General features: G+C 40.8%; 1 protein-coding gene across 1 annotated transcript in view; it reads left to right on the top strand.

Annotated features, from left to right (window-relative positions):
• LOC102793719 (titin-like) overlaps positions 1-16,402 on the top strand; it is a 220,477-nt gene that overhangs the window by 16,729 nt on the left and 187,346 nt on the right. The window contains exons 14-29 of the mRNA XM_087852940.1: positions 747-813; positions 907-1,104; positions 1,752-1,891; positions 3,782-3,930; positions 4,013-4,240; positions 4,492-4,733; positions 5,027-5,259; positions 5,350-5,514; positions 5,623-5,791; positions 5,878-7,574; positions 7,665-7,946; positions 8,030-8,296; positions 8,564-8,836; positions 8,932-9,195; positions 11,103-11,363; positions 13,443-13,703. Coding sequence (XP_087709066.1) covers positions 747-813; positions 907-1,104; positions 1,752-1,891; positions 3,782-3,930; positions 4,013-4,240; positions 4,492-4,733; positions 5,027-5,259; positions 5,350-5,514; positions 5,623-5,791; positions 5,878-7,574; positions 7,665-7,946; positions 8,030-8,296; positions 8,564-8,836; positions 8,932-9,195; positions 11,103-11,363; positions 13,443-13,703 — 4,896 coding nt within the window. The remainder of the gene's footprint in view (positions 1-746; positions 814-906; positions 1,105-1,751; positions 1,892-3,781; positions 3,931-4,012; positions 4,241-4,491; positions 4,734-5,026; positions 5,260-5,349; positions 5,515-5,622; positions 5,792-5,877; positions 7,575-7,664; positions 7,947-8,029; positions 8,297-8,563; positions 8,837-8,931; positions 9,196-11,102; positions 11,364-13,442; positions 13,704-16,402) is intronic.

The raw sequence follows: 16,402 nt of genomic DNA on the forward strand, positions 1-16,402 counted from the left end.
CTTAAATGTCAGAACCAGAATCTTAAATTGGACTCTGAATTCAACGGGGAGCCAGTGCAGCTGTATAAGCAACGGTGTTACATGAGAGTATTTCGATGTTTTTGTCAGCCTTGCTGCAGCATTTTGGACAATCTGCAGACGCTCCAGGGAGTTTTTGTTTAGACATGTAAACAGTGAATTACAGTAGTCCAATCGTGATGAAATGAATGCATGAATAACAATCTCCAGTTCAGTATGAGATTCAATGGGGCTCAATTTAGAAATGTTTCTTAAATGATAGAAGCATGACCGAACCAGAGATTTGACGTGGACATCCAGGGTAAGAGCAGAATCAAAGGTTACCCCGAGGTTCCTGATAGACGATTTCACACATGTTGAAAGAGGACCAAGAGCATTCATTATGTTAGGTACATGTCTGTCTGGAGCACATACAAGGACTTCAGTCTTTTCTTCATTAAGTTGGAGGAAGTTGTCAGCCATCCAACCTTTGATGGTTTCTAAGCACACATTTAGAATCTGCAGCTTAGAAACATCTTCAGGTTTAAAAGATATATATAGCTGGATGTCGTCTGCATAGCAGTGGTAGCAAATGTCCTCAAAGGGGCTCAAAATATGCTGGAGAGGAAGTAGATATATTAAAATCAATAAGGGCCCCAGCACAGAACCTTGTGGCACACCATAGGACAGGGAAACTACAGATCATCAAGTTTTATACAAACTAATTTGACTTTCACTTTCTCTTGTAGTTTCAGAAGAAATCGAAAGCAGAGAGGAAACAGCTGTCACAGAAATTGCAATCACACAAGAAAAAACGTGAGTTGTAAAAGTCAGATTCATTCTTTGCAGATTTATAGTCATGTAAGAATCCAAAGCTGCAGAATTGATAAAGCTATTGCTCCTCTTCAGTGTTGCAGCTGAAGCAAAGCTGCAGACTGTGACAGAGTTGAGCGCAGGAGAACCTGCAGCTCCGTTCTTCATCAAGAAACCCACTGTGCAGAAGCTAGTGGAGGGAGGCAGTGTTGTGTTTGAATGCCAGGTTGGAGGAAATCCAAGACCTCACATTATCTGGAAGAAGAATGGCGTGCTGCTTACCACTGGATACAGGTGATACAGATTATAAAATACATACAGGAAAAATGGATCCCCTGCTGAATATCTGAGTTTGCTGACTTGCAAAGAAATGAACAGAGACAGATATCAACCAGAAATCTATTGATTTGCATGTCACTGAGTGAAATAAGTATTTGTTCTCTTTGATTTCATCTCCTATCTGTGGAACAAACAGGGACAGTTATAGTCCTGCTCCGTTATGAGTCAGCTTTTTTGTAATGTTTGCAATATTTTTAATGTTCTGGATCAGACCTTAATAATTACCACAACTGTGATAATGATCTTTATTAGCATGTAGGTAACTTACCTGTATTTAGCAGTTCAGATATTTTGTTTATGAGGTCCTTTTAACAGTGGTCCTCTGATGACCATGTTATTGCAAAGCAGGTTAGTGTCTTTGAAAAGACATATTTACATCACCGGCCAATGTTTTTTGTGGTTTTGCTTAACTCGAGCTAGCTATCATTGTCTTTTGTACGTTGTACACTCTCTAACACATCGTTTTTTGTTTTTTAAATAAAAATCCACTTTACTTTGTAAGTAATGGCAGTGACAAACCAAAGAGATAGAACAATTTGTTATTGAGCCTTGAAATCATGCTGTGACGATGGGGAACTAGCTTGTTTTGGTTTTCTTATCAGATACAAAGTTGCCTACAAGGAAACTGGAGAATGTAAACTGGAGATCTCGATGACCTTTGCTGACGATGCCGGAGAATACTCCATCTTTGCTAAAAATCCCCACGGAGAAGCTTCAGCTTCCACCAGCCTGTTGGAGGAAGGTACTGGCATCCTTTTTGCGTTTTTTGCAGTTTTTTAAAACTTTCTTTAACCCTTTAAAACCGGTCAGAGCGGGCACGCTCTGTTTTGCGTAACTATTTTTAAATCCCGGTAGCGCTGCAACCACGTAAGCTAGCGCAATAATTTTTTTTGCATATGCATATGCATATTTTTTGCATATTTTTTGCAACCGGAGGAGTTGTACTTACATCTTATGCCATCAGCTTGTCCTCGGTCACAGTTTCCTTCCACATACAGCTTTGCAAAAACTGCATAAAAAGCACTTGCAGCAACAAAAACATAATATTCCAGAAACACGCTTTGCTGATCCGATCAGCTGTTCATAACACTTCCTACGTCCATCAGCACAAACTATCGCATGTCCGCCATGACCTGCCCGAAACCGGAAGTGACGTCATTTTCGCAGAAATGTAGTTTTTTACCATCAGGGCCTCATGAGCCTATACTGGTATTTTTAAAAGTTATGTTTGACTTTATGACTTTCTGTGTGGTTTCTGGGATGCTTAGGACTCATATTGCACTGCTGGAAATAGTTTATTTTGATGCATATGCTGCTTTTTTGCAAATTTGCATTATAATATTTATTTTCATTTTTCCTGCAGTGTATAAAAATTGGTGTATTTCAAAAATAAAACTATGAATTCAATTCAATTCAATTCAATTCAATTCAATTCAATTTCAATTCAATTTTATTTATATAGCGCCAAATCACAACAAATGTCGCCTCAAGGCGCTTCATAGATACAGAGAAAAGCCCAACAATCATATGACCCCCTATGAGCAAGCACTTTGGCGACAGTGGGAAGGAAAAACTCCCTTTTAACAGGAAGAAACCTCCGGCAGAACCAGGCTCAGGGAGGGGCGGCCATCTGCTGCGACCGGTTGGGGTGAGAGAAGGAAGACAGGATAAAAGACATGCTGTGGAAGAGAGACAGAGGTTAATAACAGATATGATTCAACACAGAGAGGTCTATTAACACATAGTGAGTGAGAAAGGTGACTGGAAAGGAAAAACTCAATGCATCATGGGAATCCCCCGGCAGCCTACATCTATTGCAGCATAACTAAGGGAGGATTCAGGGTCACCTGGTCCAGCCCTAACTATATGCTTTAGCAAAAAGGAAAGTTTTAAGCCTAATCTTAAAAGTAGAGATAGTGTCTGTCTCCCGAATCCAAACTGGAAGCTGGTTCCACAGAAGAGGGGCCTGAAAACTGAAGGCTCTGCCTCCCATTCTACTTTTAAATACTCTAGGAACAACAAGTAGGCCTGCAGAGTGGGAGCGAAGTGCTCTAATAGGGTAATATGGTACTACAAGGTCATTAAGATAAGATGGGGCCTAATTATTTAAGACCTTGTATGTGAGGAGCAGGATTTTGAATTCAATTCTGGATTTAACAGGAAGCCAATGAAGGGAAGGGAAGGGAAGGGAATTCTTCAAGATGGGCGAGCCAGTCTTCGTCTGCCTGTGGTGCTGCTATGAAGACACTCAAAATAAATTTCCTGTGGTGGGAAACTATTTTGTGCAACTTTTTTGTATTTACAGTTTTGAGGGATAAGCCTCTTAAATTTCTCTAACTAGAAATATATGTTAAAAAACAAAAACGATTTTCAATTTTTTTGTAGTTTATTGCACTTTTTTGCAATTTATGTAATTACTATGCACTTAATGCAGACATATTATTAAAATTTAGGCTGTAATGATTGTATTGATGTATAGCAACTTGAAATGCTCCCAAAAATGGCACTACAGCATGTAAAAATATAATATAAGCTCTGGCGGACTTGGTTCTATGGTAGGTCTTAAAGGGTTAAAAATCACTTTGAAAAGATGTGTCTGGCTTTATCTGCGTCTCCGTATCTGTGTTTACAGAGGAATATGAAGCACATATGAAGCAGCATGATGTAACATATAAAACTGAAGTGACTACATCAGTGGTTCAGGAACCCTCTGTGGTCGTGAGTCAGTATGAATTGGAACAGAGGAGGACAATAACCCCGATGAGCTTCGTCTCAGAAACGGTACTTGTGCTATAAACACTTGCAGTGCTGTGATAACAGATCTCAATCTACGGTTCATAATTAATGTCCATCATTTTTGCAGGAATTCCTCATTTCAGCCTTTGAGGAGAGGATAATACAGAAGATCGAACTGTGTATCATGAGAATCACTTACAAAGAGCTTGTGGTAGAGGACGGAGAGCTGATAGTGACTATAGCAGATGAGGAGGCAGTGCAGCCAGCCTTTGACACACCAGTGAAAAACTACAGGATTATGGAGGGAGTGGGAGTCACTTTCCACTGCAAGATGGTTGGAAAACCACTGCCAAAGGTATTGAAACACATTCATATAGTGAAACAACTTTCACTTTCAACCAAAGTTGGGTATATCAGAGTGATGCTTTATAATAAGCCAATAAATATAGGTTTTTGGCCTTTATTTATTATTTTGTGAATACCATTCCAGCGTTGCTGTAAAGAGAAACATTTAAATCTGACAGCTATGTTTCATGCTTTCTGTCGAGTCATTGTAGTCTCACAGTTTTATAGCAGCTTTGTTGAACTACTGTCATCTTGTGCCAGATTGCCTGGTACAAAGATGGCCAGCGCATCAGGCCCGGTGCGCGTTACCAAATTGAAGTTCTTCAAGATGGGCGAGCCAGTCTTCGTCTGCCTGTGGTGCTGCCAGAGGATGAAGGCGTGTACACTGCTTTTGCCACAAACATGAAGGGAAATGCAGTCAGCTCTGGAAAGCTTTATGTGGAGCCATCCGAAGCTGTAACGCCGCAGAGATACACACCACAGCCAGCAGTACAGAGGATAAGGTAATCTAATGATGGCACAATTAAAAAATAAATTGAGAAAATCACATATCGCCATGAGAACTGGACGTTGGATGTTTTGGCTTATAGCTTAGCTTTTAAAAAAGGCAGACAATATCGGTGACTAGCAGAATAATAGTGGTGCTTTAAAAATACACTAATAATACACACACTTTTAACAAGCACACAATATCAGGTTGAAAGCTTTCAAAGCTTCTATCCATTGCATTTTTTAAATTAAAATTTGTTTTGTTTAACTGCAGCCATGTCAAATGACGACACTGCTTCTTTCTCAGATCGACATCTCCTCGTTCTCTGAGCCGCTCCCCAGGGCGTTCCTCCAGCCGATCTCCTCGACAGTCTCCTGCCCGTCGATTTGACGAAACAGACGAGACTCAGCTTGAAAGACTATACAAACCTGTATTTGTCATGAAGCCCTCCTCAATAAAATGTTCTGAGGGGCAAACTGCCCGATTTGATTTGAAAGTTGTTGGCAGGCCAATGCCTGACACATACTGGTTCCACAATGGTAAGAACAGAAAAGGTAGCAGAGAAAAATGTCTACCTTTGTTTTCTGATTCAGCCTCTCAGTCAACTCATGTTGCCCTTCTTTTCCCAGGACAACAAGTGATCAATGATAACACACACAAGATAGTGATTAAAGAGGATGGTACTCAGTCCATGATCATTGTCCCAGCCATACCACAAGACTCTGGAGAGTGGACGGTTGTTGCTCAGAATAGAGCTGGACGGGCATCTCTCAATGTAACTCTTACTGTTGATGGTGAGTGATATATAGCACTCTTGAACTAATAATTTATTTTTAGTTAACCAAAAGATCATATTGTTAGACATTGTGTTGTTTTTTTGTTTTGTTTTTTGCTATCTATAGCTCAAGAAACCGTGGCACGTCCTCAATTTGTTGAAAAGCTGAAAAACATCACTGTAAAGCAGGGCACTCTGGTTGAGTTGGCTGTCAAAGCCATTGGAAACCCCCTGCCAGACATTGTGTGGCTGAAAAACAGTGACATCATCACCCCACACAAGCATCCACAGATAAAGTATGTAATATCTAGTATTTTATATTTTGTTTTCAGAGCAGTATAAAAATGCTTTCTTCAGTATATGTGGCCTTTTACTTTTTCAGGATTGATGGCACCAAAGGAGAAGCCAAATTCCAGATTCCATCTGCTTCAGGCTCAGACAGCGCCTGGTACACTGCTACAGCCATCAACAAGGCTGGTAGAGACACCACTCGTTGCAGAGTCAATGTTGAGGTGGACTTTGCTGCCCCTCAAACCGAGAGGAAGCTCATTATTCCTAGAGGAACCTACAAAGCTAAAGAGATTGCAGCACCCGAGTTGGAGCCGCTTCATTTGCGATACGGTCAAGAGCAGTGGGAGGAGGGTGATCTTTATGACAAGGAGAAGCAACAGAAACCACAATTCAAGAAGAAGTTGACATCTATCAGAATGAAGTGTTTTGGACCAGCCCATTTTGAGTGTAGACTCACTCCTATTGGTGACCCCACTATGGTAGTGGAGTGGCTGCATGATGGCAAACCTCTGGCTGCTGCTAATAGGTTGCGTATGGTCAATGAATTTGGGTACTGCAGCCTTGATTATGAAGTTGCTTATGCTAGGGACAGTGGTGTTATTACTTGCAGAGCCACAAACAAATTTGGAGTTGACCAGACCTCAGCCACCCTGATTGTCAAAGATGAGAAGGGACTTGTTGAGGAAACACAACTTCCTGAAGGCAGGAAGGGAGCATATAGGATGGATGAGATTGAGCGCATGGCTCATGAGGGAGGACCTGCAGGAGTTGGCGCTGATGAAGAATCTGAAAAGACAAAACCTGATATAGTCTTGCTTCCTGAACCTGCAAGAGTGCTGGAAGGCAACATTGCACGATTCCGCTGCAGAGTAACTGGTTATCCAGCACCAAAGGTTAATTGGTACCTCAACGGACAACTTATTCGCAAAAGCAAGAGATATAGACTCCGTTATGATGGTATTTACTATTTAGAGATTGTTGACATCAAGTCCTATGACTCAGGAGAGGTTAGGGTGGTTGCTGACAATCCTTTAGGAACAGCTGAGCACACAGTAAAGCTAGAGATCCAGCAGAGGGAAGACTTTAGATCTGTCCTGCGTCGTGCACCAGAACCAAAACTTGCAGAGGCTACACACGAGCCTGGCAAGATTGGATTTGATGTTGTGAAGATGGACCGACCTAGTGAGGCTTCACAAGACAGGGAAGTGGTTAAGCTGCGTAAGACACAGAGAATTCTTCATGAGAAAACTTCAGAGGAGTCTGAAGAACTGAAGAGCAAGTTCAAGCGCAGAACAGAGGAGGGTTTCTATGAGTCTATCTCGGCTGTAGAGCTTAAGTCTCGCAAGAGGGATGACTCTTATGAAGACCTATTGAAGAAGACTAAAGAGGAGCTGCTCCATCGCATGAAAGAGAAAGAAGAAGCTGAAAGGAAGAAGATGGAGGAAGAGGGTAAACTCACTATCCCCACAATAAAACCTGAACGGATAATGCTCTCTCCCAGCATGGAAGCACCCAAGATCCTGGAACGCATTGCAAGCAAGACTGTTGCTCCAATGGATGAGGTTCGTTTCAGAGTCAGAGTAGTTGGTAGACCAGAACCTGAGTGTCAGTGGTTCAAGAATGGCATTCAGCTGGAAAAGTCTGACCGTATTTACTGGTACTGGCCTGAGGACAATGTATGTGAATTGGTCATAAGAGATGTCGAAACAGAAGATTCTGCTAGCATCATGGTTAAGGCCATTAATATTGCTGGGGAGTCCTCAAGTCATGCCTTCCTGCTTGTACAAGGTAAAGCAAGTTCATCTAAAATCACTTCTGCGCCATGCTAAATTTTCTTTGTCTTGATTTGTTTTTATCTTCTTCCTTTCGCTGTTGCAGCCAAGACAGCAGTTAGCTTTAGCCAAAACTTGGAGGATACGAGCGCCAATGAGAAGGATACCATGGTGACCTTTGAGTGTGAAACCAATGAACCCTTCGTCAAAGTCAAATGGTTTAAGAACAACATGGAGATCTTCTCAGGAGACAAATACAGAATGCACTCTGACAGAAAAGTCCACTTCCTATCTGTGCTAATGATTGAAATGAGGGATGACGCAGAATACACCTGTGTGATTGCAGATGACGAGAACATAACAACGAGTGCAAGGCTTCACGTGGAAGGTAATTTACCTAGAATATCCACCGGAACTGTCCTGTTCCTGTAAATCACATAAAAATGGTTCGGTATGTTGTTCTGTATCCAGGTGCTGCTCTCGATCTCATCAAACACATGGAGAACATTGAGGTACCAGAATCCTATGCTGGCGAGTTTGAGGTCGAGTTATCTCGTGAAGATGCTGAGGGCAGCTGGCTCTTTGGAGACAAAGTTCTCTCACCCAGCAATAAATACATCATATCGTCACGTCGAGGAAGACACACTTTGTCTGTCAAGGATGTCAGGAAAGAGGACCAGGGAAAATACACCTTTGTATGCGGTGATCTGAAGACCAGTGCCTCTCTGAAAATGAAATGTAAGCTTAAAATGTGAAGTGCATGTTACTGCTGCTGGCAAACAAGAGAATTTTCATCAGTGTATTTCAACAGCGTTCTGTTGTTTCACAACTTTAACCTGTTGAGAAACATTTTGGGTAATTCTCTGATTGCATGTTTTTACCTTAGTATTTTTGGGATGTCAAAAACACTCGTCCCAACCTGGTGGTTGTTCTCTTACATTTTACTGCATATTTTACTGGTAGTAATGGTAAAATCTAATAAGAAATGGGTTCCTCTGCCTTCAGTGCGTCCAGTGACACTGATGCAGCCCCTGACTGATCTGATAGTCTGTGAGGGTGATATTGCTCAGCTGGAGGTCAGGTTCTCCCAAGAGAATGTTGAGGGAACCTGGATGAAGAACGGCCAGGCCATTTCTGCCTCGGAACGTATCCACATTGTCATTGACAAGATGGTTCACAAGCTGCTGGTGGAGAATATCAGCACAGAAGATGCTGCCTTGTACTCTTTTGTGGTTCCTGCCCAGGACATCTCCACCTCAGGCAAACTCGGTGTTCAAAGTAAGAGTTAGAATTGGGTTTGAATATAAACTTAAAAATATTTTGTTTAAAAAAATTGTGACTTTTGACTGTCATCTTATTGCTCTTCCTTACAGCTATTGGCATTGTAGTGCCACTGAAGGATGTATCCTCTATTGAAGGCACAAAGGCTGTCCTGGAGACTAAGATCTCTGCGCAGGACATCAGTTCTGTCAAATGGTACCATAATGACAAACTGTTGACATCCAGTGACCGAATCCAAATGGTGGCAAAGGGAGCAAAGCAGCGGCTGGTCTTCACCAGAACCTTTGCATCAGATCAGGGTCACTATAAACTAGTTGTTGGCAAGGTTGACACCAGCTGTAGCCTGACGGTTGAAGGTAAGAAAGATTTTTAGTGCAGTGAAAAAGTATATGTCACCTTCTGGATTGTGTTTTTCATATATCTCATATTTAAATATTTCAGATCATTAAACACATTTTAATATTATAACCCAAGTAAACGCAAAATTTTTAAAGTTTTTAAATGACGATTTTATCTGTTAAGGCAAAAAGCTATCCAAACCTATCTGGCCTACCCTAACCAAATAACTGGTAAGGCCACTCTTGGCAGGAAGAACTGCAATGAAACATTGAATCTTCCACTTCACTGTGTATGAATGTTGTCTGCCGTCTTTGTAGAGTTGTTTTAACTCTGCCACATTGGAGGGTTTTTGAACATAAATGGTCTGTTTAAAGTCACACCAAAGCATCACAACTGGATCCCAGTCCAGATTTTAACTGGATTTGACCGACTCCTGAACCTTTATTTTGGTTTTTGACCAGTTTAAAGGTGGATTTGCTAAAGTGCTTCAGATCACCGTGTGGGTGCATAATCATTGTAATGTTTTTTGCCTTTTGGTCAACTGTGTCTTTTGTAGTCAACGTCTCCCTTGGATGCCATATTTGCACTTGTGTTTCTTATTGTTAAATCATGAACACTGACTTTAACTGTGGCTGTAAAAGGCTGAAGTTCTTTAGAGGTTGTTTTGGGTTCTTTTGTGAGCTCCTGGAAGAGTAATCAGTGCCTTCTTGGAGTCTGTCAACAGTAGGGATGGGTATCGTTTAGGTTTTATCCAATACCGGTGCCAAACCGGTACTTTTGAAATGGTGCTCGAACCGGTGCTTAAAGAATGGAGAACACACACTTTGTCCAAAAACCTCTCATGTTTAGCTGTTTTTTTTTGTAAAAAGATAACAATGTTAGCCTTTTCTGCAGCTATGGGGCATATATGGTATCACTCTTGGCTGGAGGCAGTGCTTAAACAATGGGAAAAAAACACAAACTTTGTCCAAAAACCTCTCATGTTTAACTGTTTTCCTCTTTTTCTTTGGTCATTTTAGCCTTTTTGGCCAGGGTGAAGGGAGTATCTGCCATCAAACAAGAAGACAGCCGCATGTAGCTATGATGATGTTTGCTAGTTCACCTTACATGCATTAATGTAATAACGTGGTTAGCCTACTCAACGTAAATTACACACGAACAACATTAAGCTACTCACGCAGAGAAGAACGGCTGCTGCTGCATCATCATCCTCATCATTTCTGCTACACTGGCAGGGCTAGGGGCCAGGACTCTCCTCTTCGGGTTTTTGGGGGATGTTGCTAACTCCGGGTCGATAACAGGCACCACACCCGCAGTAGATGTGCCCGGTGTGAGGCAAGCTATCAAATACGGCGCATTTCTCTGCTTTTAAAAAAACGCTATGCGTCACCAGGTGTTTCATCAGATTTGAGGTGTTACCTCCTTTGACAGTATCACAGTATCAGCTTAAAGCACTTGTTGCAGCTGCTGAGTTTGCATCTTTTGCTGTGAAGTACAGCCAGACTTTGACCGCTTCACCTTGGGCATTTTTAATCTGTAGCTCTGCTCTAAAAGGACGTACGTACCTGGGCCCGCCTACTATCCTTGGAAACGTAAAATGATTGGCTAGAATCTAAAGTGTATCACATCTCAGGAAAAAAAAGCACCGAAATGTGCGCTGCCCTTCAGTCTGGTTACTACCGTTTATGTCAGAACTTCACATAAAGCCATTTAAGTTCAGGCACCTTTTTTCCTTAAAGAATTAAATTATCATTTGGTCTAAACTTAGTGTAAATTTTGCTGACTGAAAATATTAGTGTGAGAAAAATATATACAAAAAAATCCTGGAGGGGGCAAATACTTTTTCACAGCATTGTACTTTCAGCGTGATACTGTTTTTAGGTTCCAGTCTCACTTTCATACTCTAACCATTTCATTTTCACAGAGGTGCACATTGTGAAACACATGGAGGACAAAGTGTGTTCAGAGTCCCAGAATGTGACGTTTAATGTTGAAGTCTCTCACCCTGGAATCGACTCCGTCTGGACATTCAGGAACCAGCAAATCAAACCTGGACCCAAATCCAAGATTGAGTCGAAGGGAAAGGCTCACTCTCTGACAGTCATTGACGCCATGAAAGATGAGGAGGGCCAGTACATGTTTCATGCTGGTGAAAAGACATCTAGTGCCAAGCTTACTGTCTCTGGTATGTCTAACTTTTAAGATATTATGGATATTGTGTGTTTTACTCAGATGAAATCATTTACACAATCACTGATTTTAAAAAAGACTCAGTGGCACATTGGGGTGGTAGTTCGCACTCCTCAGCCTCCCTGGGAAGATCTATGCCAGATTGCTGGAGAAGGGAGTACATCAGTTAGTTGAACCTCAGATTGAAGATGAACAACGTGGTTGTATTCCTCAACGTAAAGAGCTGGACAAGTTTTCTATCCTCTCAAGGATATTCAAGCATATTCTACAAGTGTTTTGTGGATTAGGAGAAGGCATTCGAGAACATGGGCTATCCATTGCTTACTTGCTTCTGGGCCAGAGATGAGTTTTTGTGGAGGAATTTAAGAATCCTGGGCTTGTTCAGAGTAAGAGGAGAGGGAAGTAGGGGATTGATGGATTAGTGCAGCGACTACAGTGATTTGGACACTGTAACCCTCCATTGTGGTGAAGAGAGAGGTGGGTGTAAAAGCAAAGATGTTGATAAACTGGTTGATCTACGTCCCTGCTATTCTATGGTCACACGCTCTGGGTAATGATCAAAAGAATGAGATCTTAACGACAAGGCACAGAAATTAGTTTTCTCTGAAGGATCGCTGTGCTCAGGCTTAGAGATCAGTTCAGTTATCTGAGAGAATGGAGCCCAGTGTTGGTCAAGTTACTTGAAAAAAGTAATCAGTAACTAATTACCGATTACTTCCCCTAAAAAGTAATCCGGTTACTTTACTGATTACTTATTTTCAAAAGTAATTAATTACTTAGTTACTTAGTTACTTTTTAAAAACACGATTTACAACCTGAATAGGTGATAAAGTGATAGATCTTTCAGCCCAGTTCTACTTTTTCTGCATAATCATCATACAAAATGTAATCAAATGGAAAAGTCTCTTTTAAAACTTGTTTTATTAGTTTTAATCTTTTAACTTTATGCATCAAGCAAAAATTTAATTATCTGCAACATTCTCTGACTGGAAGAAATTAGTTTAACATTTAAACCTATTTTCTGCACATTCCAGCACATAAAATATATATTTTTTTGTGTTTACACTCAGTCTTTCAAAGTAAGTAAATAAAACACAGCAGAAAATAAATAAAGTCAAAGACTAGCGGTCCTGTTGCTCTATTTTCACCTGTAAAGCAGGAGTGGGGTAGGCGGAGGGTTACCCTGGTGCAGGTGTGCAGCGGTCAGTGGAAGAATCCGCGAGTTTCTCTGTGAGTTTCCCATTACGTCGTAGCTACTCAGTGCTTGCTCGGAAGTTTAGGGTTTTTCTTCGCTGTAAAAAGAAGTTTTCTTCCCACGCACAACGGACACTAATGTTTTTGTCACTTTTTATGGAATCAAACTCAAAGTAAGGTCAGTACTTCCACGCTTTAAACGCTGCACGCTCATACTCTCTCTGCACTCGATATATGATCCATTGTTGATCTGCACACAGCTGTTGTCACGAACGTCGCACTCGCTTACGTCACTGTCATGAGACATTCTCGCAAAAATCACGGTTTTAGTAACGCAGTAACGCAGCGTTCCTACAGGAAAGTAACAGTAATCTAATTACCGTTTTTGCAATAGTAATCCCTTACTTTACTCGTTACCTGAAAAAAGTAATCAGATTACAGTAACGCGTTACTGCCCATCTCTGATGGAGCCAGGTAGGGTGGTTCGTGCATCGGATGTTTCCTGGGTGAGGTGTTCGAGGAAAGGTAGACACGTACATGCTGGAGGGATTATGTCTCTTGGAATCACTTGGATGGAGGAAGTGGGTGGGAAGAAGAAGAAGGTTTGGTCTCTTCTCAGACTGCTGCTCCTTGATCTGCCACTTCAGATTAGGGAAATCCACACACTAGATGATAATTTGTTACTTAATTGTTGGTACACATTTCACATTTTGCTGACATTTATACCTACCCATACCCATCTTTGACAAAAACGTGGATTATTTTAAAGCAGCTGTTTTTTTATTATGACAGAAGATTGTGTGTGTTGGCATTTGCTGTTTCTGTGATTAGGACATGTGGTCAGAAGTGAAACAGAAATGTTACTTTCTGCTGCCATTAGGTGGCGCCATTACACGGCCCCTGCAGGATGTGACAGTGGCGGAGTCTCAGACTGCTGAGCTTGAGTGTGAAGTTGCAAATGCCAATGCTGAGGGCAAGTGGCTTAAGGAGGGCCAGCCCATCGACTTCAATGAGAATGTGGTGGGTGAGGTGAACGGGGCCATCAGGCGCCTCATCATCAACATTACCAGGCCACAGGATGTCGGAGAGTATACCTACCAGGTGGCCAACTCCAAAACTACAGCTAATCTCAGGGTGGAGGGTAAGTACTAGCTTCCCACTACCACACACACACATAGAGTTCACATAACCAAGATAAATAAAACAGGACGAACATACTGAGGTGAATTAAATATGACAATCAAAATAAAAGTAGTTATTGAAAGAAAATTTAAAAATTAACATTTTGTGTGTGCCATAAATTGCAGGAACAAGGTAAAAAACTTGGGTGTGTGGTTCGACATGGTGCTCTCCTAAGAATCTCATGTAAAAGAGATAACAAAGACCGCCTTTTATCATTTGAGGAACATCAGCCAGAATCAGACAAGTTTTGTCAAGCGACACTGCAGAGGTTCTCATCCATGCATTTGTGTCCTCACGTATTGATTATTGTAATGCTCTTCTTTCTGGGCTACCAAAGAAAAGTTTTAGAGGTCTACAGATGGTGCAAAATGCAGCTGCTCGCATTTTAACAAGAACTGGGAAATTTGAGCACATTACTCTTGTTCTGAGATCTCTGCATTGGCGACCTTGTCAGGTTCGAGCAGATTTTATGGTCCTGCTGCTCACCTACAAGGATTTAAACGGACTGGCACCTTCATACGTCTCCGACCTTTTACATCTTTACGTTCCATCTCGTGCTCTCCGATCTCACGACTCTGGCCTTCTAAAGGTTCCTAGAGCCAGAAAAAAGACAATTTTAGAGCTTTTTCTTTTTGTGCCCCGTTTCTGTGGAACAACCTCCCTCAAGATATTAGTCAGGCTGCTCTGTGGAGGTTTTTAAAACTAAGCTGAAGACACATTTGTTCACCCTATCTTACAAGTCTTAATTCTATGGCTTTTAGTTTTTAAATTTTTACTGTTTTTAACTTGTATTGTGTCTTTTACCTGTATTGCTATGTATCGCTTTTATTTCTTTTTTATCTTTTTAGTTTTAAATAGTTGTACAGCACTTTGTTTGAAAGCGCTTTATAAATAAAGTTATTATTATTATTATTATTATTATAATATAAAGCTCTAAAGGTTATCTGGGAATGTCCTGTTCATTTGTCGCAAAAAATGAGGACTTGGTAAATGTTTGTTTAAACTTTTATGATAGTTTCAGACAGACTCACTATCAGAATATTTGCAGTAGTTATTATACATATTATAGCTCTAGTAACTATAATAAGTGTTATATTTGTACGGTCGATCCATGGGACCAGTACTCCAATACTGGTCGGGATTAATCCTAATCTCTGATCCTATGGGTTTTACCCAGAAGGCGGAGCAGATCTTGGAGCGTATGGGTGAGGGGATTCATCCAGTACTAACTACCCTGGCTCCTCTCATTTAAAACAAACAAACATAAAACAGGAGCCCTCAGTAACTTAGCAGCTTGTAAATCTAAGAACAATAGGAGCTATTTATACTAATATGGATTCATCCTCAGGTTTTTACATTTACTGTTTCACGAAAGTTTAAAAAGGTTCACAATTGAAACTTTTAGAATACAACGTATTTTATTAAAGCAAAAGCCAAAATAAATTAGAATAATTATTACAGAATCAAATCACTTGAATTATTCTTACCTAATTAACTGATTCTGATGCTGATTTAATCTGAATCTTTGAGAGGAGATGGTCTGAATGGGCACAGACACACTCATCTCTGTGTGGATATTGTCCAATAGGAATAGAGCCAAGTTCATGGAAGTTGCATCCCATTCAGAAACAATGGAAATCCCAATCCTCTTGGATTTATAATCCCAAACGGCAAAAACAAGTAGAGAAAAAGTCATAAATCCTAAATCCAGTTAGTGAGCCCACAGTGTCGGCATTGGTTGTTCCTCTGGTGTTACCTGCTATAATTTCACCTCAATAACAGTGGCTGTGACATCCATCCACCATCAATGACACCTCATCTGTCCCAACACATTCATTTTAACATTTTCTCTTCATAACTCTGTTTATTTGTCCCGTTATACTCAATATGATTTATTTTATTAAATCCTGCACATTAAAATCAGACATTCCTTTAGATTAGTGGCTCCTCAGGCTCGCTCACTTCCCCGTCCTCCACACCCACAGCCTCTGAGGTCATCTCCACACACACACTCAGTGAGAGGCCTGCACCAAGAATCATTATTATAGATTATATTTTCTTATTTGTATGTTGGTTAAATTTATACCTGATTATATTCTGATCACTATTAGGAAGCGAAACATGATTAACCACCAGCAAAACCCCCTCATGTTAATCTGTGTTTGCAACATACTTCATGTATCACACAATCATGTGTGATGATGATGATGGGTTGGCGACACATTTCTGTTTTCAGCCACACAAAGACACTAATGTGCCAAGGATGAAGCTGGATAATATCTGCACATTAGAATAAGTTTCATTCCTCATATTAATTAGACTTATATCTCTATTGTATGTTTGATTAAAAACAAAGAGGATTTATGAGTAAAAGCACTCTGCATCACTTTTAACATAAGAGGCTGGATGTTAATTCAATTCAATTTTATTTTATTTATATAGCACCAAATCACAACAAAAGTCGCCTCAAGGCGCTTCATAGATACAGAGAAAAACCCAACAATCATATGACCCCCTATGAGCAGCACTTTGGCGACAGTGGGAAGGAAAAACTCCCTTTTAACAGGAAGAAACCTCCAGCAGAACCAGGCTCAGGGAGGGGCGGGGCCATCTGCTGTGATTGGTTGGGGTGAGAGAAGGAAGACAGGATAAAGACAT

This window comes from Neolamprologus brichardi, chromosome 16 (assembly GCF_056152115.1).
Source record: "Neolamprologus brichardi isolate AB-2024 chromosome 16, ASM5615211v1, whole genome shotgun sequence".
Lineage (NCBI taxonomy): Eukaryota > Metazoa > Chordata > Actinopteri > Cichliformes > Cichlidae > Neolamprologus > Neolamprologus brichardi.